The sequence below is a fragment of the Festucalex cinctus genome, chromosome 19 (assembly GCF_051991245.1).
Source record: "Festucalex cinctus isolate MCC-2025b chromosome 19, RoL_Fcin_1.0, whole genome shotgun sequence".
Taxonomy (NCBI): domain Eukaryota; kingdom Metazoa; phylum Chordata; class Actinopteri; order Syngnathiformes; family Syngnathidae; genus Festucalex; species Festucalex cinctus.
The window spans coordinates 20,508,084-20,532,901 of NC_135429.1; the positions used below are offsets into that span (position 1 = coordinate 20,508,084).

The 24,818-nt window shown below is 42.2% G+C and overlaps 1 protein-coding gene across 2 annotated transcripts in view; it reads left to right on the top strand.

Annotated features, from left to right (window-relative positions):
* top2b (DNA topoisomerase II beta) overlaps positions 1 to 24,818 on the top strand; it is a 724,731-nt gene that overhangs the window by 651,965 nt on the left and 47,948 nt on the right. For both annotated transcript variants that reach the window (XM_077506321.1, XM_077506322.1), the window contains 4 exons: positions 2,196 to 2,322; positions 2,433 to 2,591; positions 9,597 to 9,801; positions 9,980 to 10,062. In XM_077506321.1, the coding sequence (XP_077362447.1) occupies positions 2,196 to 2,322; positions 2,433 to 2,591; positions 9,597 to 9,801; positions 9,980 to 10,062 (574 nt within the window). The remainder of the gene's footprint in view (positions 1 to 2,195; positions 2,323 to 2,432; positions 2,592 to 9,596; positions 9,802 to 9,979; positions 10,063 to 24,818) is intronic.

Genomic DNA, 24,818 nt, shown 5'->3' on the forward strand with positions numbered 1-24,818 from the left:
CGTGTTGTGACATCATGAAGGCCGAAACCCTCATCTGAGCAAATATGAGGTAGGTCCAGTTAACGTGTTTGGAGAAAAACGTAGAAGAAAATTCGTAAGAAAAAAAATTGCCACTAGGTGGCGCTATCAGTTCGATGAAATGTAAGTTAGTAGATGTCTTTAGAGCTGGACTCTCATCAAATGTGTGAAATTTTGAGAAGATAGGATCATCTCGGTCAAGTTAATGCAGCTTTTATTGTCACGAAAAATCTTCAGACATTGCATCACCGTAGCGGCCACGCCCTTTGGCGAAAAGTTACAATATTCGGTGTGGGGCATCATCAACATCTTAAGGCTTTTCTGACCAATTTTCAACTGGATCCCTTCAACGAGCTCAGCACAGTAGCTAAAAACGTAAAGTATGACATTTATTGTAACCACTAGGTGGCGCTATATGTATAACTGAATTTTGTCATATAGATGTTTTCAGGCCGTGACTATTACGTTGCCTGAGAAGTTTGAGATTTTTTGGAGCTTGTACATGGGAGTTATTCAGCATTTGGTCTTTCTGGACAAATGAAATTTTAAAGGAAATATTTGATGCCCCGCCCCCGTCATATAGTATTTCGAAAAGGCAAGACTTTTTGCCCAGCTGTTCTCTTAGGTCTTGAGATGATAAATGCCACGTTTGAAGTCAATGGGATGAAAAATGTTTGCATAGGGGGAAAAAGCATGACCACAGTGAATGTGCCAAAATAGGCCAAAATTGTACATTAAAAAATTCATAGCTCACTTCCTGTACATTTTAGCTACATGGTACCAATAGACTTTTTTGTGCGTCTCGGGGTGCTACACGTGCCTGCCAATTTTCGTTGCTCTAGCTCAAATGTGCCGGGCTTGGTTTTTATTTTTCTATGCTAGGAGGCGCTATAGAGTCGCGTTGTTATAACGACTTCATAATATCAAATTTTTCGCCGGACCTGAGGAGTGTGCAAAGTTCGGTGAGTTTTCGTGAATATTTAGGTACCCAAAATCGCGATTGTTTGCGGAGAATAAAGAACCTGGACAGCCGTGGAACAACCAGGACCTGTCCCCCCACCCAAGGGCGGAGGGAGGCTACCCTCTCGTCCACCAGGGTAAACCCCAACGTACAGGCACCGAGCCCGTAGGCCCACACCTTCTCTGCGCCTCTCACCGTGGGCAACTCCAGAGTGGAAAAAGAGTCCAACCCCTCTCCTCTCGACTGGTACCAGAGCCCAAGCTGTGTGTGGAGGCGAGTCCGACTGTCTAGTCGGAACTTCTCTGCCTCACACACCAGCTCGGGCTCCTTCCCTGCCAGAGAGGTGACATTCCATGTCACAAGAGCCAGCTTCTCTAGCTGGAGGTCGGTCCGCCAAGGTCTCCGCGCCCTTCGCTTCCACCCAGCGTACACTGCACCCAACCCCTTTGGCCCCTCCCACCGGTGGTGAGCCCGTGGGAAGGGGGACCCACGCTGCTTCTTCGGGCTGTGCCCGGCCGGGCCCCATGGGCGCAGGCACCAGGCGCTCGCCAACGAGCCCCGCCTCCAGGTCTGGCTCCAGAGGGGGTCCCCGGTGACCCGTGTCCGGGCAAGGGAAACATGCCTCCAAAAATGTTTTCCATCATAAGGGGTTTTTGAGCCGTGCTTAGTCTGGCCCTTCACCTAGGACCTGTTTGCCATGGGTGAACCTGCCAGGAGCATAAAGCCCCAGACAACATAGCTCCTAGGATCATTGGGACACGCAAACCCCTCCACCACGGTAAGGTGCCGGCTCACGGAGGGGTGTAACATTTCATTGCATGCACAAAAGCTACGTAATGAAATGTGATCATAAACGTCATCATCTGAATGTACTTACTGAGTCGTGAGCTGAACTGGTCCACTTTTTATGGATCTCTTCACATCAAGAAATTGATGTACAAAGCTTTCACTTTTACTGTTCCATATACTTCTTCTGTTGGTTGTTGCATTTTTTCCCATCTCACCCATCGTGTACAGAAAATTGAGTAAATTAATCGAATTCATAACTTTGGTCAGTGTGGTTTTCCCACCTATCCATTTCTAGCTTACATACCTTTTGTCTTCCTATTGGCATATTAATTGTTTCATTCAACCAGGAAAGTCAAACATCTAATTGTGTAATATGAGGTGATAAACAAGCCCCTCAGTTGTGTTAAATGTTGTGTTTTTATTTCAGGTTGACTCTGACCCAGCTCTGAAGTTGGATGGTGACGATGATGATATTGGCCAAGATGCAGCAACGGGTGATAGCGTTATAGTCAAACCAAAGACTCCACGTGTAAAGAAGGAAAAGAAAGATCAAGGTTAAAATTTTACTAAACGCTTACTTTGGTTGTTGGATTTGTTTATCATTTGAAACACAAAAACCCAAGGAAAATTCTGTCATTTTAGTTGTATTTGTTTGCTCCTGCAGGAGTTCCCAGGGTGAGAAAAACACCAGGACCCAAAGGAACTCCTGTAAAGAAGGTGAAAAAAAGAAACCCCTGGTCTGAAGATGAGTCTAATTCAGACAGTGATCTGGAGAATATTCAACCCATCGTCCGCAGGGAGACCAAGTCTCAGAGGGCATCAGGTATGTAATTTAAATGCCAGTCTTCATTATGTAATCATAATGTGATGTTTGTTCATTCACGTGTTTAATTTTACAAGAAGGCTCCATCGTGTGCTCATCATTTGACCTTACCGTGGCACGCCCCTCCCAGCCTACTCAATGCCGCGAGCACTGCCCTCTGACATTTACCAGTCGAGATGAGCTGATGTGCATTCACAGTCATGGAAAAGTTGTCAAATCTTCCTTGTGATTTTTTGGTCAGGTATATTCAGTACGCCGATATTTCTCTTTGAAGTAAACAAAGAGGGCTTTAAATTTTTTAGTGAATTGTTTATCTTCACTCCTTCATGCAATTTTGACTAAAAATTAAAACTGCTGCTGCACAAGTCAGGAAAAGACAGTCGCCTCACTTACTTCGAATAATTGTCAGCAAAACCAAAGTTTTTTAGACATTATTCCCGTCAAGCAGGGTAAGGATGAATTTATATTACCTCATAGTTTCAATGTTTTGTTGGCACTCATTCACACATGTAAGCGTCTGTGAGTGAGTGAGTGAGTGAGTGAGTAAGTGAGTGAGTGAGTGAGTGAGTGAGCGAGCGAGCGAGTGAAAATAAAATAACCCGTGCGTGCTTTCAAATTGGCGCGGGAGTGACATCACGCAGCCGGCAAATTCGCCCGGCCCCGTTTAAATATAGAAGTTTAAATATATAAGCTCAAAATGTCTAACATGGCCGTTAGGATTTAGGAATACAACTTTAAGTGCTATATAAGGGAAGATACATAATTATTCTGTACATCGTCCATGTCTTATATCTTATCTTATATCTTATATTGCATATTATATTGTACTTGTAATGCACTTGAAGTTTTGGTTTCTAAAATCCAAATGGCCACATTGGACATTTTGAATTTTTTTTTTTTTTAAGCTATTGTTTCATAAAATATTTATAAATGAAGGAAACGTTTTTTTTTTTTAATTTATTTTAAATAATGAAAACTACATCCAAGTGCAATTTCAGGCACATTCCCTGCATTTAAATAGGGAGAGTAGATTACAAAGTAGCCTAGGTCCACATTATTGAAAACAATAAGAAAAGCAAGCGAGCCAAGGAACAGCTGTCATACTGTTGTTGCCAGACAGGCACCCGATGCTAACACTAACAGCTAGCTACTAGCCACGAACACCAGAGACTTGTACTGTATCATACAATGATAGCGTAATTAACTTGCGGTTTCTTCACGTCCTAAATTAGATATTTAATATACTTTCGGGGTGGCATTATGATAATGGTGGTAGAAAATATGTAATTTCATTAAAAACGTTGATAATGCAAGCCAAAATGTCAAAAGGAAGTAGTCAAGCTTACGTTCACGCCACCATGCAGACAGACTTCAAAGTAAAATTCACCAAGGCTGTTGCATTGGTGTCAATTTATTATTTGGTCAGCTTTATTTTGAAGTTTGCCTTAGCATAGGCGCCGTGTTTGCGGCTTCCCTGACGTCTGTGTCAAGGTTTGTGGGAGGTAGTGGACCCAACTGGAGGGAGGCAAAGAAAGGCGTGGCAGGGGTAGTGATAGACCGATTATCGGTGCCGATATTTGGCATTTTGACAAATATCAGCATCGGCCAGTTTTTGAATCTGAAGGCCGATAAAGCTGGTAATCTCACTGAGCAGTGAATACTTGCGAACGTAGCAAATTTTGAGTTTTCATCAGGAGTTGTTTAGACGTTCACAGTCAGTTTTTATTTGTCGTAAACACATTTGGAACATATTCAGACAATTTTCACTGCAAAGATCTTTTGAAACGTTTTATAAACACTAAAAATAAAGATAAAAATAGCAACATTCGCATCCATTTGTCACTCAGTGAGATACAGGGAACTTTTCATTCATGGATCTATTTAAATTTTTCCACTTTATAAAATATATATAATATAATATATATATATATATATATATATATATATATATATATATACATACACATACATACATATTTATTAGGGGTGGGACAAAAAACCGATTCGACCGAACCATCGTCGTCAAGGGCAGCTAAACGACCGTATCGGGAGCAGACTTGTCAACCGATACAAAATCCGCCGGGAATCCTTAGATACATTGCTTGTAAAGCTGTGGACCGGATATCGCGTGGCTGTGAATCGGTTGCGAGTGAGGCTTTATGGTTTTCATAACAATAGCAAGAGTTCTGCGCCGTGCTCTACTTGTTTTGTTTACATTTCAGTAGCATCACTATTCAAGCTACTTCCCTGTTTACAGAGAGCTAGCAAAGTAGTGCTCAGAGACGCTTCATTCCCCGGATGTTGTAAACATAATGCAAAGACGTTACGCACCTTGGGGAGGAGCCTACCGTCAACGCGCGCGCGCACAACGAGTGACAACATGCATGCAACAGTTAGCAGAAGCTAACCCATTGCTATCGAGTCCTCTCGGTGCACTTGTATGTCCCGGGCCGGCGTTGGTACTGCGCGCGAGCCAAAAAGAATAACTCCCGTGACGATCCAATGCATGGATTCAAACGAAACGGGTATGTCCCACAGCCAACACACCAGCTATGCTAAAAGCACACTGCAAGTATCTCATTTCTCAGTATGTGGCTCCCTGTCAATGTATACAACGAGCATGAGCGATAGATAGGAGAACTGAGACGTGCCCGTGATTACGTCATCAAACGCAAAATGAACGACAGCCCAAAAAAACAAAACAAACAGTAGTGATTCCGTGGTCATCATCTTGTCTCAGATTAAAAAAAACAAAAAGATGTCATACATTAACCAAAAATGAATATGATGGCAAAAGAAAAACAAATATTGTTAAAAACAAAAATTGTTGCTAAAAAGGGATGGGCACTTTTGGAAATATTTTTGGATATATTAAGTGGTTAAAATGTGTTTGATAGATTTATTGTTCCATAAGGTGGCTTCATATTTCTTTTGGCTGGATGGTAGGTTTATTTCATGTCTTAAATTTATGTTTCTGAAATACTTCACAATGTGCACATATTCTGTTTAATTGTGTTGGTGTCTTTTTAAAGGTTAAATATTTATATTTCAAATTGAATTATCAGCCTTTTTTTCCTGATCCTTATTTTGAATTAAAAAAAATAAATAAAAAATAAAACACAATTATAACTCTCAATAACGACTAATAAATATTTAACCTGATACATTTTTCAGTCATATCGCCCAGACCTTTGTTGCGGTCCATTTAAATAATTGATTCAATATATAAAAATATAGAAGACATTTTTGTTTTTGTTTTTTTTAAACACATTTGTAGATACTGTAAAAATTTGTGGTGTTTTAAGATTAATGTTTACAAGCAACAAATGTCACTATAAGTTTTGAATATTGAAATGAATCGTATCGAACCGCATCGAACCGTTCTGTTCTGAAAGATAATCGTTTTTCAATCGAATCGCAACCTGTTTATCGAGATACATATCGAATCGGCCTCATGTCAGAGATTCCCACCCCTAATATTTATATATATATATATATATATATATATATATATATATATATATATATATATATATATATATATATATATATATATATATGTGAACTCTTTATACTTTTTATTAAAAAAAACTTAAATCAAGAAATTATGTTGAAATTTTAGAAAACTATTTACTACAGAATCTTCAGGGATCTATTTACTTTCTATTGACCCCAGAAGCTGTGCAATTTTTGATATATTTTTTTAAACAAATATGTCTATATAGTAAGGGTGTAAATCTCTCCAATCAAGACGATACATGGGGTGCGATCCGATACAAAGACGATTCGATTTTAAAATGAAACGATTCGGTTCGGTTCGATTCAGTAGGATTACGATTCGATTTTCGATTCAGTAGGATTACTATTCGATTTGGTGTAGCGGTGCAATGATTATTTGACAACTCAACAAATAGTAAATTGGCAAATTAATTTACAATTCTTTTTGTTACTCCATTAAAGGTTTGAATATCTTGTTTAATGTAAAATGATCAAAATCTTGTAACTTTCACATTTCACATGCATCTGCCTCATAAAAGTAAGTTGTAACTACTAATTCATATCTTTTTCAAAGTGCCACCTTACATGTAAACTAATTAACTTAAAACAATTACAATTAGATAGATAGATAGATAGATAGATAGATAGATGACTGTCTCAGAAAATTTGAATATTTTAATAAAGTCCTTTATTTTCTGTAATGCAATTAAATAAGCAAAAATGATTCACATTCTGGATTAATTACAAATCAACTGAATTATTGCAACCCTTTTATTATTTTAATATTGCTGATTATGGCTTACAGCTTAAGAAAACTCAAATATCCTATCTCAAAATATTAGAATATTTCCTCAGACCAAGTACAAAAAATGTCATAATCAACAACATTAAAACAATAAAAGGCTTGCAATATTTCAGTTGATTTGTAATGAATCCAGAATGTATGGCATTATTGCTTATTTAATTGCATGACAAAAAATAAAAGACTTTATCACAGTATTCTAATTTTCTTAGAAAGTCCTATAGATAGATAGATAGATAGATAGATAGATAGATAGATAGATAGTTTATTAATCCACACAAGCACCAAATCTGCATTTAGAGCTTCTCACACACTTATTTTATACTTATTAGGACAAACAAGAAAATACCTGGGACCCGGAGCGTATCGCGGTCGAAGCGGCTTTCCCGCAGTGTAGAGGCGGCTTCCTGGGAGCAGCTTTCCCGCAGCTTCCCCCGGTGGCGAAGGCATCGCGAGTATCTGTCGAATATCGAATATCCAATCTAAAACTAACTTCACCTCAGTCTTCATCATGCGCCCATGTTATTTTTTACGTCCGTGCTGTATCAGCATGCGAATCCAACCTCTGACAGTGCTCCTTTTTTTTAAGCTTCGAGCCAGGACAGCATGGCAGCATTTTCATTTCATTCTCTTTTTTTTTTTTTTTTTAAAGAGCTCAGAATTGTTCATTCGGTAGTCTTACAGATTCAACGTCTTATCATCACTGCTCTTTTTTTTTTTTTTTTTTTTGTGTATGTGTGCGTGCGTTTGCGTGCGCGTGCGTTCATTTCGTTCTCTTAACTCAAGAGTTACTGTTGACATGTACACACGCTAGCATCGGTTAGCATGTTTACAGCGAGGGAATTGAATGACGCACCCTTCCGTCGTCAGCACAGATATCTATATTACTGGAGTATTAGTGCGCTTGCTGATTTGATGAGAACACGAACATCCATGTTATATGGAAGTCGACGGATGAGCGGCGCTCGCCAGCAGCTTTTACGGACGCTAATGTTTCATACTGTCCCAACTCCTGAAAGCCCTCATTCTCCACAACACAGTATGGCTTAAGTGTTTAACAATAAATCGGGTTATTATGGTCGTTATTACCTTTTATCTGGTCGAGTTGTGTGCCTCTGTACATGACGTTGCTCATATAAAATTAACATCGCTTCCATACTTTGGACATTAAACTTGCCGGAGCACTTTGTGACTCTTATTCGAGTCTTCAATACTTTCCTCCCAAAACCGAAAGCAAAAGCGCTCCCTGACTAACATAACTGCGTCAAGTCTCATGTGACTTTTTTTTTTTTTTTTCCACCCACACACAAACACCGTTTCCCCGGCGAAGTCTCGCGTGACTTAGAGTCGAGGAAATGCAGTTTCAACAGCTGGCTTGTGAATAATATTCTCATTCATCCAGGAGGACATTTCATTCTTAAGGCACTGAATCGAGAGCAACTGGACTGTTTTGGTGGTTTTATAAGACAGCCTGATTTCATATATCAGCAACATAAAACCGATTTATGACGTCTTGATTGGGCCATCGACCGGCACAAGCTATTTTTAGACGGATACAGTCCGTGTGCCGACACACTCGCATCATTGAACTCAAAATCGGATTTCCGGTTCGAATCGTTTTTTGTTACACCCTTACTATCTAGTTTGAAATAATCGTTTTTTTTCTCTATTTTACTGCAAATGAATATCGGCTTGAAATATCAGTTATCGGCCTCCTTGAGAACTAATAATCTGTATCGGTATCGGCCTTGAAAAAAACATATCGGTCTATCACTAGGCAGGGGTGCTCTTAAAAATGTTTGAATTCAAACTCAAAACAAACAAAGTACGACACAAAATACAAAGTGCAAACCAAAAGCTGGGAAATAAACTTACTAGTAGCAAACTAAACGATCAGGACTTAGAGGCACAAGAAACAAGGGTGTTACGACGACAAAGACTCGACAAGGACTGAACGAAAGCAGGGAACTAAATACACATACTAACGAGAGAACAAGAGACACCTGGACAGGACACAAGTGGCTTGGGGAGCTGATTGGATAACACAAGGGAACGGGAAAACGAGCACAGGGGAACATGATAAAACTTGACGAGACATTGACAGAAAAGGACACAAGGAAAGCCAAAAAACCCCAAACCAAAACCCAGATCCTAACAATCTGAATAACTGCGCTGTGTTGTCAGGTCAGCACAGCTCGCACACGTACACATACACACAAGCACACCCCCGCACACACCGGGACAGAACTTAATTGTTTACATACATTTTAATGTTTTTGTTTAGGTAGAAGGGGCAAGTCTTTTCAAGTCAAAGGGCTCAAATCCACACAAGCCACAAGTCATAGTTGTTCAAGTCTAAGTCGAGTTGCAAGTCTTTTAACATTTTGTCAAGTCGAGTCTAAAGTCGTCAAATTCCATGACTCGAGTCTGACTCGAATCCAAGTCACATGACTCGAGTCCACACCTCTGGTATGTGCAATATCAAATAAACATGGAGAGTTTTTACAATGTGTTTTTCAAATAATTTAATGAATAGTTAATTTATATAGTGCATGGCTTCCATGTAATCAAAATCCCATTTTCAATTCTCTTAGCGTTCTGATCCACATTGATTCCAGCAATCAATGGGCTTTTCGACTTTTAACACTTCAAAAACCACAGGAATACAAAATGCGTTTGATACATACCCTGCTTCTTTCTTGCAGCATCCAAGCCAAAATACACATTTGACTTCTCAGAGGAGGAAGATGAGGGGGATAATGAAGATGATGACATTGTGGCCACTTCTATGGATATGGTGTTTCAAGACCAGCCAAATCCATCTGAAATTAAGGCGCACGACAGTGACCATGATGAAAATGACTTTGATGATGGCAAAGACTCGTACTCTGCCTGCAACCAGAATACATTGTAAGACTAGACATTTTTTTCCTTTACTAATGTAAATCTTAATTACTGTGTGAACAGACACTGATTATCTGCGGCCTCTTTTTGGTTATTGCTCTTCTTCTCCGTCACTTTACATGTCTGCAATCAGATATTACAGGCTAACGATAATTCTGAGTGTGTTTTAATCCTTCTTTTGTAGGTCTGGGCCTGTGGGTAAAAAGAAAGAGTCAACCACAATATTCTCTTCTAAATCGGTCTTTTCAGACAAGAGCAACGACAGTGGTGAGTGGGAATGTTGTTCTTATCATACACATATATGACATATTATTACATATCTACTCATTCAGTGTCAGTGGTGTCTTCATGTTTTGTGTGTATGTGCGTGCGTGTGTGTGCGGGTGCGCCGCAGTTAGACTGTAAATTGAAGACTAACAACTGACTATCAAAAGTTATTGTCAATTAAAGACTCACTAGATCTCTGACCAATCGAGCATGCATTTCACTTGCTCACGGCAAAACTTAAGGCAGAAAGACGTTCCAAGACACAACAACTGAAGACAGCTTCAGTAAAGGCCTAACAAAACATCACAATCATGGAGCTTTACTTTCTGATTTACTTGCTTGGTGCTTGTTGGAGAACTCGAAAGTGATTTGCGCACCTTGCAGAGCCAAATTCAAATAGCCTATTAGCAAGGTTGGGGGAATCCAGGTCCAGAAAGTAAAAACCATGCCACAGATTGGCTTTAGCGACAGGTGCTTCTACTTAAGCGACAGGACAACGATAGAATAGAAGTACCTGTGGCTAAAGTCTCTCTGGACCTGAATTCCTTACCCTGCCTATTAATTGTATGCCTTTGGTGGTATTTTCTCAAAGCAAAATTCCCTGCTCATGTTCCCTCTACGGGGCCTCACACACCAATGCTCATGACCAGGACTAAATCTGAAAGCGAGAACTTCTGAGAATTGGTTAAGTCAATTTTGACTCTTTTACTCAAGTTAATATCTGTTACAAGCTTTGAAGAAAAAAGTAGAAGCAGAAGTAGAAAATTGTGATTAATCGCGATTAATTACAGAAAATTGTGTGATTAATTACCGTATTTTCCAGATTATAAATCGCACCGGAGTATAAGTCGAATTAGCCAAAAAAATGCATCATAAAGAATGAAAAACATACATAAGTCGCACTGGACTATAAGTCGCCTTTATTTAATAAAAATCGGGACCAAGAACAAACATTACAGGCGTACGGTATGCTAACATAAAACATTGATGTAAACTGAATACGTGTCTGGTATGTTAACGTAACATATGAACAGTCATTTACATAACTATAGCATAAAGAACATGCTAACAGGTTTACCAGACTCTCCATCTCACTCCATATCACTAAATCCATTGAACTCGTCATCCTCCGTGTCACTTCTGAACAACTCTGCTAACCCCGGAGGTAGACGAAGCGCCACTTCCTCTTCTGCGTGGCTGACGTCAGACTCGGCATCAGTTTCAATTATTACGTCTACAGTGCCCTCAAATTATGTTCGTTATTATTACAACAAATATAATTATGTGTAAAAAAAATCACATATAAGTCTATCTGGAGTATAAGTCGCCCCCCTTGGGCAAACTATGAAAAAAAAAGTGTGACTTATATATATATATATATATATATATATATATATATATATATATATATATATATATACTGTATATGACCCGCTCCATCAAAAGTGTCTGCATGTCGGCAGACTCAATCTAGGAATTAAAAGTTGTAACATGCATCAGTGCTTTGTAAGCAATGTACACTAATGTAATAATGTATCGTAAGTACTAATGTAATGGTTTAATCGCTTGTCGATGTTGTCTATTTCATACTACGCCGCTTCTTCGTTGCATGAAAAAAAAAAAAAAAAAGTCAGCCTGCATACGTCGCAAATATCACCACACATTTTCACTTTATGCTCTTTTAAATTGGATGACATGACATAAAAATGTGCTATGAAATATTTAACTTGATGGAAAATGGTCCTCTCAAAAGAGTCACAGTATGACACCCTGCCCCAAAATGCACACAGGCTATACTAACTTGTAAATACAATAGTTTAGTGTCCCTCATGTATTACTTGGGGACGGGTGGGGTGGTGGGACAAAACAAAACAAAAAAACAAAAACAAAAACACAAAAAAAAAGATTTTCATTTTATTCATTTTCAAAAGCATTTGAGATATCATATCAATGATAAGGATGGTTGTTCGTCTTTGTGTGCCCTGCGATTGGCTGGCAACCAGTCCAGGGTGTCCCCCGCCTACTGCCCAGAGCCAGCTGAGATAGGCGCCAGCACCCCCCGCGACCCTTGTGAGGAATAAGCGGTCAAGAAAATGGATGGATGGATATCAATGATAAGTTATCAATAAAGCACCTTTCACAGACCACATCAAATGGCAAATAATCTTTGAATTGACACAAAATTATGAAATCAAATTTCCCACTGTGGTAGTATGACCTAATTTATGCAAGGAAATGCCACAAGGAGCAACATTAAAATAACCAAAGCCTCAGCAAATTAATTGTATGCTGAGTGTGATCTTCAAAGTTGAGGCTGATTTCATCTCTTGAGAGGTCACACTTCCAAAACGTTTAAAAGGTTAAAATCTCGGACGATGACCTTGCCTGCTATTGGAATTGACTTTCCATTGATATTTTAACAGTTCCTGAAAATTTCAGGTTCATTTCTTTTTCCTAAGGTACCGGTTGGTATGGATATTTAAAGATACAAGTACCAAAACTTGAAAGCCCTTTTTCTCAAAACAAGGAATTTCAACTTTCGAACATTAAAACTGCTGTAACATCATATTTTGAGCTACATCCATGTATTATATATCATTTTAAAGGGAATTACTGGAGGCAAAAAAAAAACGCTGGAGGCAATTGAAGTCCAGCTAGAAGTAAACAACGCTGGTTGTCTGTAGAAAATGTAGTCTTTTTGGTTGCCAGAACCGTGGACAAACAAAAACTTGAAATTCTATCACATCCCAGCCTCTGCCAGTCAAGTAATCGCAGACGGCTGTGGTTAAACGCGATTAGGCAAAAGGACTGGACTGTCTGAGACTATCATCAACAATGCTCATGTTTGCAGCGCATACATCGTATCAGGTAAGATTTAACCATCAGATTCAGCCTGGACAATGATATAGACTTAGACTTAGACTTGACTTTATTGATCCCTTTGGGATGGCTCCCTCTGGGAAATTTACATGTCCAGCAGCAATAAGAACAGATAATAAAATAAAAAATAATTCAATCAATCAATAAATAAGGTTATTAGACCAGCGATTGAATTAATAATAATAATAATAATAATAATAATAATAATAATAATAATAATAATAATAACTACAATAAAAAAAATTCAATCAATCAATAAAAAAGGTTATAACACCGGAGATTGAATTAAATAAATTAAAGTACAGAAAAGTGCCATATTTGTGAAGTGAAATGCACGCTACCCCCTCCTCCCCCCCAATGAGGAGTTGTAGAGTACAATGGCACGGTGGACAAAAGAGTTCTTTCGTCTGTTGGTCCGGCACTTGGGGAGCATCAGCCTTCTGTTTGTCCAGAGTCCTCTTCTCTGCCACTGTCACCAGAGAGTCTAGCTTCATGCCGACCACAGAGCTGGCCTGCCTGATAAGCTTATCCAGTCTGTAAAAGTCCTTCTTGGATATGCTGCCACACAGCACACCACGGTGTAAAAGAGGACGCTGGCAACCACAGACTGGTAAAACATCTTCAGAAGTTTGCTGCAGATGTTGAAAGAATGCAGTCTCCTCAGGAAGTACATCCTGCTTTGTGTCTTCCTGTACAGGTGACTGGTGTGTGTTGTCCAGTCCAGTTTATTGTCCAGCCACAGCCCAAGGTATTTGTAACTGTCCACCACCTCCACCTCAGCTCCCTCTAACAGGACTGGTCGCGGTCCTGGTCTGGACCTCCTAAAGTCAATGACCAGCTCCTTCGTTTTAGAGGTATTGAGCTGTAGGTGGTTCGTGTGACCAGTCTCCAATACTCCTCCTCTCTGTCGTACTGGATGCACCCAACGATGGCTGTATCGTCGGCGTACTTCTAGATATGACACATCTCTGAGTTGGAGCAGAAGTCCGAGGTGTACAGGGTTAAGGGAACAGGAGCCAGCAATGTGCCCTGAAGGGCTCCTGTGTTACTGACCACTGTATCAGACATGATGTCCTTCAGCCCGACATACTGTGGTCTGTAAGTGAGGTAATAGAAGATCCAGTTCACCAGGTGGGTGTCCACTCCCATCCTGCCTAGTTTGTCCTGAAGCAGAGGGGGCTGGATGGTGTTAAAGGCACTGGAGAAGTCCAAAAAGAGGATCCTCACTGTGCCACATCCCTTATCCAGATAGGAGTGGATTCGATGGAGCAGGTAGAGGATGGCATCCTCCACAGCAACACCCGGCTGGTATGCAAACTGTTTAGTTTAGTTTAGTTTTAGTTTAGTTTATTCATTTTTTCCTTTCGGACACATTACAGTTTACATCAATCACATCACATCATTTGCAACATTGACGTCCGAAAGAAGGGCTGACGGGTAGAAGCCGAAGCTTATTCGAGACCCGTCCCCATCGACCCATTACTATAACGCATCAATCATATACATTATTTAGAATAGACATTAATTTTTATCGTTATCCATCCCATACTATCCCAGACACTGCTCGCTCAGTTCATCTTGAATGTCCGTGTGTAGATTGTGGCTAGTCCCAGTCATTTGGAACTGGTGAGTCGGTCCCCAGACGCCACCAGCAAGCCCACCCCGCCAGGCGAGCAGCCAAGGCAAGCGCAATTCTTCTCTTTCACCAGTAGGGTCTTCGCTGACCTCGGATCAGCTTTCACACATGTTGTGCTTTCCAGAAGAGTAGATAGGCTTGCATTCAGCCCATTGCTTTCAAGCAATTTCAGCACTCGATTCTGGTCAGGTAGCACCACTGGTTGCTAGCATGTTGTGGATCTGATGACTCCTGTGCGCTGCCCAGCCTCGCTCACCCAGCAGAGCGGCCCACGCCAGCTGCATTCCAGGAACCAGACCACCAACCCCATTTTGCGTATTGACAGCAGATTCATTGGAGCCACAATACAGCCTTATCATGTCGCCTTGACTGTTACAACAAATGTCCAAACGGAATTCGAGCCAGACAATATTTAGATTCAAACGGGAACAGCGATACATGTTATCAATGCAGGTGTATAAACAAGAGTTAGCCTTGGCAAAGTCAGCAAATAATCATATACAACTCCAGCTTTGGGTAATTAGTGATGTTGTTGTTGTTGTGATATTGTTAATTACTGTTGTCTCTCAAGCGCAGCCAATTCCTCAGCTCCTTTCACGATTCGTGTTTTTAGTTGACCAGAGTTATCTTTAGTTTGAATAAAAATTCGGCAGTCTTTTGTCCACGTGCTTTCGATAAGTCCATTCTTTCTCATTTGTCGAGCCTTTTTGGCGATGTCAGCATTCCGTTTGGTGAGGTTTTCGTTGATGTAGACATGTTTCCCACGAAGCTTGTGACGGTCTCTCAGAAGAGCAATCTTTTTCTTTCTGTCAACAAACCTGATCAGAACTGCCGGTGGTCGTGTCCCTCCAGTTGGAAGCGAAAAGCACATCTGAATGTGCGCAGGATCAACAGTTAATCCCAAATCTCTGAGTTGAAGTGTCACTTGCTGTTCCACAGTCTCGTTCCCTGAATATTGGTCAGAATCTTCCGTGCTCGTGCTAGCCGCAGCTCTCAAAGGGCCACGGCGCGGCTTGATCTTGATACCGGTGACTATCACATCGTTGATACGAAGATTTTGTTCCAAATCATCCACTTTTTGTTCCAAGGCAACAATGCGTCGATCTTTTTCCTGTCTCTTTCTTCAATTGCTGTATTTCCTGAAGAAGTGGCTCAATGCTCTTCTTCATTTCAAGTAATTCGGCAACCATTCCACTGAGTTTTTTAAGAGAAGATTTTATCTCCTCAATCTCGTCGGCTCTTTTTCCGCCAGGCATTCTGCAACAATGTAGTTACAAATCCCAATGCAAAAATCAACAAGTAGTTAGATTCACGAGCGAGTGCAGGAGCAAGTACAGATGCGTCCTTCCTCAACAGATGCGTCCTTGAAGTGAACTGCAGGCGGTCCAGGGTGTGCTGCACCTGAGGTCTGAGGAGGCTGAGGAAGAGCCGCTCAAACGTCTTCAGAATCTCAACTATAGCTCGGTCTGATATGTTTTGGGTCCAGACTACATATACAATATAAAAAACGTGTGTTCCCAGAATAAGTCAGGACCCAAGGAAGCTTGTAGCATTCCTGTGATTACAAGAAGTAGAAAGTTGGCAAAAGAAATGAGAAGAAATAAGTCAGAAGCTACAAACCTAGTCAGTATAGCTTGTGAACCTCTGACTAAACCAGCGTCTCCGATTGCCACTGTGAGACTAGCGCTACTAAATACAAGATCACTAGTTAACAAATCATTGTTGATTCATGACATTATTATGACATATGATCTTGACTTATTTCTCCTCAGTGAAACATGGCTAACAGAAGGTTCCTGCAACACGGTTCTCAATGAGGCAACACCAACAAATTTTAGTTTCATGAACAAATGTCGTAATGGCAAAAAAGGTGGTGGACTTGCTGCCATTTTTAAATCTCTATTTCAGTGTAAAGAAATTTCATTGGGAAGCTTTAATTCATTTGAATATCTTAGTCTTTTGGTAAAAGGTGAACCAAACATCGTCATTGTCATAATTTATAGACCTCCAAAACAAAAAGGCAGATTCATGGAGGAATTTGAAGAAATGCTGTCAGTAATTTGTACCGACTATGATTATCTGGTCTTAACTGGAGACTTTAACATTCATGTTGACAACAACTTGGATAAAAATACCAAAGAATTTTGTAATATACTTGATACTTTTGGTCTCTCACAACATGTAAAAGGTCCAACACACAATCAAGGTCACATTCTTGATCTCGTCATCTCTAAAGGTTTTGACATTTTATCTGTTGAGGTGAAAGATCTGGCTATTTCAGATCATTCCTGTGTGTTTTTTGAATTACAAACAATCCCAGAAGTTCAAACAACTACTGTCTCGATTAAAAAAAGGTACATAAATGAGAATACAAGCAACATGTTTATGGAATTAATGGCTGCATCACCAACTGTAAATGCAGAGACCGTTGATGAACTTCTGGATGAATTCACCTCAAAAATCTCAAATGTTTTGGATGCTGTTGCCCCTATTAAAACTAAGACCATTTCATCCCGAACTAAAACACCTTGGAGGTGTACTACCAACATAATGACTTTGAAATCTAAATGCAGAAAAGCAGAGCGAAAGTGGAGAAAAACTAAACTCCAAGTTCATTTTGACCTTTACAGCAATTGAAACCTTCCACGAGCTGTCTTGACACAATACCATCTGGCTTTTTCAAAACCATTGTGAAATCTGTTCAGATCGATTTACAACAAATAATTAATTGCTCACTTCAATCAGGTGAACTTCCTAAATGTCTGAAAGTAGCCGCCGTCAAGCCCATTCTAAAAAAGAGAACACTGGATGTCTCCCTGCTAGCAAATTATAGACCAATCGCAAACCTTCCCATCGTAACTAAAATAGTTGAAAAAGTGGTTTTTAATCAACTCAGCAATTTTTTTTAGCTTAAACGTACTTTTGGATAAATTCCAGTCAGGTTTCCGACCTCATCACAGTACAGAAACAGCTCTGATTAAAGTACTGAATGATATAAGATTGAGCACTGATGCAGGGAAGGTATCAGTGCTCTTCTTGTTGGACCTCAGTGCAGCATTTGACACGATTGATCATAATATACTGTTAGACAGGCTGGAAACTTGGGTGGGGTTAAATGGAACAGTCCTTAAATGGTTCAGGTCCTATTTGGAGGAAAGGAGTTACTTTGTGACCATTGGAAATTTTGAATCTGATCGAAAGGCCATGACATGTGGGGTCCCTCAAGGGTCAGTCCTTGGACCCCTGTTGTTCAGTCTGTATATGTTACCTTTGGGTCAAATGCTTCAGAACACCGATGTTGACTATCATAGTTATGCAGATGACACACAACTGTATTTATCTATGTCCCCAAATGACAGCAGTTCTATTAACGCATTGTGTCATTCTCTAGAGCAAGTTAACAACTGGATGAACCAAAATTTCCTTCAGCTGAACGAAAACAAAACGGAGCTCATTGTTTTCGGCAATAAAGAAAAGAGGATTGCTGTTAAAAAACAACTTGAGTCACTGTCTTTAGAAACTAAAGACCAAGTTCGAAATCTTGGGGTACTAATAGACTCAGATCTGACCTTCAGCAATCATATTAAATTCATCACTAAAACAGCCTTTTACCAGCTGAAAAACATATCCAGACTGAAGGACTGCATGCTTCTAGCAGACCAAGAGAAGCTTATCCATGCTTTTATCTCCAGCAGACTAGATTACTGAAACGGTCTTCTGACTGGACTCTCTCAAAAGAACATGAGACACTTGCAGCTCATTCAGAACGCTGCAGCTCGAGTTCTGACCAAAACAAAAAGATCAGAACATATTACTCCAGTACTTAAGGATTTACACTGGCTCCCTGTCAGCTGTAGAATCGATTTTAAAGTTCTGCTACTCGTCTATAAATCACTAAATGGTTTGGGTCCTGAATATATCCAAGAAATGCTTATTGAGTACAAACCCAGCAGGGCTCTGAGATCTACAGACTTGGGCTAACTAGTGGAACCCAGAGTTTGAAGCAAACATGGTGAAGCTGCATTTAGCTATTATGCTGCACACAGATGGAATAGGCTACCAACAGAAGTGAAGTCAGCCCCGAGTGTAAATGCTTTCAAATCCAGGTTAAAAACTGTGCTTTTTTCTTATACCTTTGATTAGGGACTTTTAAACAGCTTTAATTAAGTGTTTTTTTGTTTGTTTTTTTGTTTGTTTTTTAGTAAATTTTGTAACCTATTTTTATTTATTTATTTTTTTTCTCTGAATGTTAACTACAGTTTCTTGATGCTTATGTGTTGTCTTTCCTCGTGTAAAGCACATTGAGTTGCCTTGTGTATGAAATGTGCTATACAAATAAACTTGCCTTGCCTTGCCTTGCCTTGCCTTCATCAGATGTGAAGTGAGTGCCACTGGTTGGAAGTCATTCAACTCGCTGGCCCGGTTCTTTTTCAGAACAGGAATGATGCGGGATGTCTTCCAGAGTGTTGGCACTCTCCCAGTCTGCAGGCTGAGGTTGAAGATCTGTTTTACTGGTTCCCCCAGTTCTGCAGCGCAGGCCTTCATTAGTCTTGGACACACTTTGTCCGGGCCAGCAGCTTTCCTGGGTCAGAGCTTCGTCAGCTGCCCTCTGACCTGTTCCGTGGTGAGGAGTAGTGGTGACTGTGTTGATGTGGGGGTGAGGGTGAAGGAAGAGGAGGGGGTGGTGTGGTGTGGGGGTATTTGGGGGGTGCTGGTTGAACCTATTAAAAAACTCATTCAGTTCATTTGCCCTCTCAACTGTCCCCTCTACGGCTCTGGTCTTTGTGTTGAGACCTGTAATGGTCCTCACACCTTCCCAAACCTCCCTCATGTTGTTGTCCCTCAGCTTCTGCTCCACTTTCCTCCTGTAGCTGTGCTTAGCTTCCTTCACACACAGCTTCACCTCCTGCTGTGCTGCTTTCATGGTCTCCTTATCTCCGCTCCTGAAGGCAGCCTTCTTGTTGATGATAATCTTGACTTCCCGTGTTACCCATGCCTTGTTATTAGGGTAGTAGCGGACATTCTTGACAGGGGAGACTACATCTGTGCAGAAATTTAGATAATCCGTCAGACAGTGTGTCATCTCTTCTATGTCCTCACCATGTGTGTTCATCAGCACCTCCCTGACTGTGGTGTTAAAACAGTGTCTCAACGCACTTTCATTCTCAGGGACCACCTCCTGACAGATTGAGTTGTCACTGGTTGCTTTTGAACCAGGGAAATATACATTGGCTGTAGGTGGACCAAGTTGTGATGAGACTTCCCAAGAGGCGGGAGGGGAGTCGTTCTGTATGCATCCCGTACGTTAACATACAGCAAGTCGATCATCCTGTTGTTCCTGGTCGGACAGTCCACAACTTGATTAAAAGAACCCAAAGTAGAGTCCAATGTTACATGGTTGAAGTCCCCAGAGATAATCATGAGTGCATCAGGGTGCTGCGTCTGCAGCCTAGCTGTGACAGCAAGTATTTTCTCACATGCAGTGGCTGTGTCCGCATTCGGGGCGATGTAAACACAGACTGTGATTACGTGACTGAACTTCCTCCGCAGATAATATGACCGCAGGCTAACAGCTAACAGCTCGAGATCCCGGCAACAGGAGACTGTCTTTACGGAAATATGTCCTGGATTACACCAGCGGTTGTTCACGTACATGATGAGCCCCCCCCTTTGCTTTTCCCACTTGCCTTCGTGTCTCTGCTGGCTCTCGCAGCAGTGAGTCCCAGCAGGTCCACGTTGGCATCCGGTACAAGGTGGTTCAGCCATGTCTCCGTAAAGATGAACAACCTTCTCTCCCTGTTGATCCGCTGATTGTTCAGTGCGGACAGTTTGTCGATCTTATTCGGCAGCGAGTTCACATTCCCCATGACAACAGAGGGAATTGATGGCTTGTAGCTTCTCAGATTCTCCCTTCGTTCGGTCTTTAGCTTAGCCCCAGCCTTACAGCCCCGTGCTCTCCTCAGCTCCGCTGGGATGTGGTGTCGTAGCCTGGCCCGTCCCTTGATTTTCAGAGCCAAAAGTTCCTCCCATGAATAAGTGAGGGAAGTGGTTTTTGCAGTTTGCGTTGAAAAGTTAAAAATATCCATAGGACATATAGTATATGTAAAGCACCCAATCTCTTCACAAAATGATAAAATAAAGGAAAGGAGGTTTAATAAGAGCTAAAAAAACAAAAACAAAAAAATAAATGGAAGAGATGCTGGAGAGGCAGCCCTCTCCACAGCGCCTTAGGGGGGAAAAAAAAAAAAAAAAGTTAGTTGTGATTGAAATTACTTAAGTTAGTCATTATTTGTGGGCTTCTTTCTACATGCACAGACTTACAAAAAGTCCGTGTTTACATGCTACATGCGCGAATGCTAACCGCTACCTAACCAAACATATATCCTCTGCCCCTGCTTCTATATCTTCTGCCCCTGTGGTTGACTTGGCAGCACTTGCGACCGCACAACACAAAAGTCCGCGCTCAAGTTGTTATATTCAAAATTTTTAACATGTCCATTCAAGACATAGTTAGTTGTAGACATGTAATGATTTATAGGCCTTCAGTTTATCTTTAGTATAAATGCTTAGTTTTTCTATAAGGTAGATTTAAATGTCCGGCCATTGCACGGTGGGTAGTCCCTTTAAATCATCTATCCAGTGCGTGAGTGTGTCGGGGTCAATAAATATCGTCCCATCAGTCAGAGTTAACTTTTTAAAGTCACATTCACGGTCGTGGGGAGTCAGTTTACTCAAATATTAACACAAATGGCTGTTTTCCACGTGGACAGTTATAAATACCTTGGGCTGTGGCTGGACAATAAACTGGACTGGACAACACACACCAGTCACCTATACAGGAAGACACAAAGCAGGATGTACTTCCTGAGGAGACTGCGTTCTTTCAACATCTGCTGCAAACTTATGAAGTTGTTTTACCAATCTGTGGTTGCCAGTGTCCTCTTTTACACCGTGGTGTTCTGGGGGGGCAGCATATCCAAGAAGGACTTTCACAGACTGGACAAGCTTATCAGGCGGGCCGGCTCTGTGGCATGAACCTAGACTCTCTGGTGACAGTGGCAGAGAAGAGGACTCTGGACAAACTGCTGGATATTATGGACAATAGCAGCCACCCTCTGCACACTGTCATCAGCATTCAGAGGAGCCTGTTCAGTAGGCTGTCCAAGTGCCAGACCAACAGACTAAAGAACTCTTTTGTCCACTATGCCATTGTACTCTACAACTCCTTACTGGGGGGGAAGAGGGTGTAGCGTGCACTTCACTTCACAAATATGGCACTTCACTGTACTTTAAATTATTTAATTCAATCTCCGGTGTAATAACCTTACTGATTGATTGATAGAATTTTTATTTTTTATTTTATTTGTATGATTATTATTAATTCAATCTCTGGTGTAATAACCTTGTTTATTTGTGGATTGATTTTTTTATTTATCTTATTTTTATTATTATCATTCTTAATTCAATCTCTGGTGTAATAACCTTATTTATTGATTGATTGAGTTATTTTCTATTTTATTATCTGTTCTCATTGCTGCTGGACATGTAAATTTCCCAGATGGAGCCATCCCAAAGGGATCAATAAAGTCAAGTCTAAGTCTAAGTCTAATCTCGGAAGCTAAGCAGGGTCGGGCCTGGTTAGTACTTGGATGGGAGACTGCCTGGGAATACCAGGTGCTGTATGCCCCTCCGTGAGCTGGCACCTTACCGTGGTGGAGGGGTTTGCGTGTCCCAATGATCGTCGGAGCTATGTTGTCTGGGGCTTTAGGGCCCTGGCAGGGTCACCCATGGCAAACAGTTCCTAGGTGAGGGGCCAGACGAAGCACGGCTCAAAAACCCTTTATGATGAATAAAATATTTGGATGGTTTCCCTAACCCTAACCCGGACGTGGGTCACCGGGGCTCTCCTCTGGAGCCAGGCCTGGAGGCGGGGCTCATTGGCGAGCGCCTGGTGGCTGGGCCTGTCGGACTCTCCTCCACACACGGCTTGAGCGCTGGTATCAGTCCTCTCAGGGTATGGACTCTCTTCTACTCTGGAGTTGCTCACAGTGAGAGACGCAGAGCAGGTGTGGGTATACTTGTTGCCCCCGGCTCGGTGCCTGTACGTTGGGGTTTACCTCAGTAGACGAGAGGGTAGCCTCCCTCCGCCTTTGAGTGGGGGGGACGGTCCCTGACTGTTGTTTGTGCATATGCACCAAAAAGCAGTTCAGAATACCCACCCTTTTTTGAGTCCTTGGAGGGTGTGCTGGAGAGCGCTCCCCCTGGGGACTCCCTCGTCCTGCTGGGGGACTTCAACGCTCACGTGGGCAATGACAGTGAGACCTGGAGGTGCGTGATTGGGAGGAACAACCACCCCCCCCCCAAATCAGAACCCGAGCGGTGTTCTGTTATTGGACTTCTGTGCTCATCACGGAGTGTCCATAACGAACACCGTGTTCAAACATAATGGTGTCCATATGCACTTGGCACCAGGACACCCTAGAAGATGATAGACTTTGTAGTCGTGTCGTTGCGGCCGCATGTTTAGGAGCTGTCAAATGATCACCACCTGGTGGTGTGTTGGCTCCGTTGATGGGGGAAGATGCCGGTCCACCTGGAAGACTCAAACGTATTGTGAGGGTTTGCTGGGAACGTCTGGCTGAATCCCCTGTCAAAACGAGTTTCAACACCCACCTCCGGCAGACCTCTCCCTTGTCCCGGGGGAGGCGGGGGACATTGAGTCCAAATGGGCCATGTTCCGCGCCTCCATTGTTGAGGCGGCCGATCGGAGCTGTGGCCCTAAGGTGGTCGGTGCCTGTCGCAGCGGCAATCCTCGAACCCGCTGGTGACACCAGCGGTAAGGGATGCCGTCAAGCTGAAGAAGTTGCCCTATCGGGCCTTTTTGGCCTCCGGGACTCCGGAGGCAGCTGACAGGTACCGGCTGGCCAAGCGGAATGCGGCTTCGGCGGTTACTGAGACAAAAACTCGGACATGGGAGGAGTTGGGTGAGGCTATGGAAAACGAGTTCCGGACGGCTTCGAGGAAATTCTGGTCCACCATCCGGCGTCTCATGAGAGGAAGGCAGCGCACCATTAACACTGTGTATAGTGGTGATGGGTGGCTGCTGAGCTCGACTCGGTACGTCGTAAATCGGTGGGGGGAATACTTCGAAGACCACCTTAATTCCACCCACACGTCTTCCTTTGAGGAAGCAGAGTCTGGGGACTCTGAGGTGGGCTCTCCTATCTCTGGGGTCGAAGTCACTGAGGTGGTTGGAAAGCTCCTCGGTGGCAGAGCCCCGGGGGTGGATGAGATCCGCCCGGAGTTCCTAAAGACTCTGGATGTTGTGGGGCTGTCATGGTTGGCACGCCTTTACAACATCGCGTGGACATTGGGGACAGTGCCTCGGGATTGGCAGACCGGGGTGGTGGTCCCCCTTTTTAAGAAGGGGGACCAGAGGGTGTGTTCCAACTATAGAGGGATCACACTCCTCAGCCTCCCTGGTAAGGTCTATTCAGGGGTGCTGGAGAGGAGGGTCCGTCGGGAAGTCGTTTCTCGGATTCAGGAGGAGCAGTGTAGTTTTCGTCCTGGCCGTGGAACAGTGGACCAGGTCTACACCCTCAGCAGGATCCTCGAGGGTGCCTGGGAGTTCGCTCAACCAGTCCACATGTGTTTTGTGGATTTGGAGAAGGCATTCGACCGTGTCCCTTGGGGAGTCCTGTGGGGGGTGCTTCGGGAGTACGGGGTACCGGGCCCCCTGATACGAGCTGTTCAGTCCCCTGTACGACCGTTGCCAGATTCTGGTCTGCATTGCTGGCAGTAAGTTGGATTCGTTTCAAGTGAGGGTTGGACTCCGCCAAGGTTGCCCTTTGTCACCAATTCTGTTCATAATTTTTATGGACAGAATTAAGGTGCAGCCGGGGCGTTGAGGGGGTCCGGTTTGGTGGCCTCAGAATTGCATCTCTGCTTTTTGCAGATGATGTGGTGCTGTTGGCTTCATCAAGCCGGGATCTCCAACTCTCACTGGAGCGGTTCGCAGCCGAGTGTGAAGCACACACACACACAAAACCAAATTTGCATTTATGTATGTAAAACTTTACTAACAATAGTAGCAAATTTAAATTTAACTTTATTTTGAGAGCACTTAAAAAAAATCGCTGCAATGAAAACAGCTGTCGCCAACATGGAATACAAATGAAACATACGAAAACAATTAAAACATTAAAATTAACAACATACAAACAGTTAACTATCACATTCC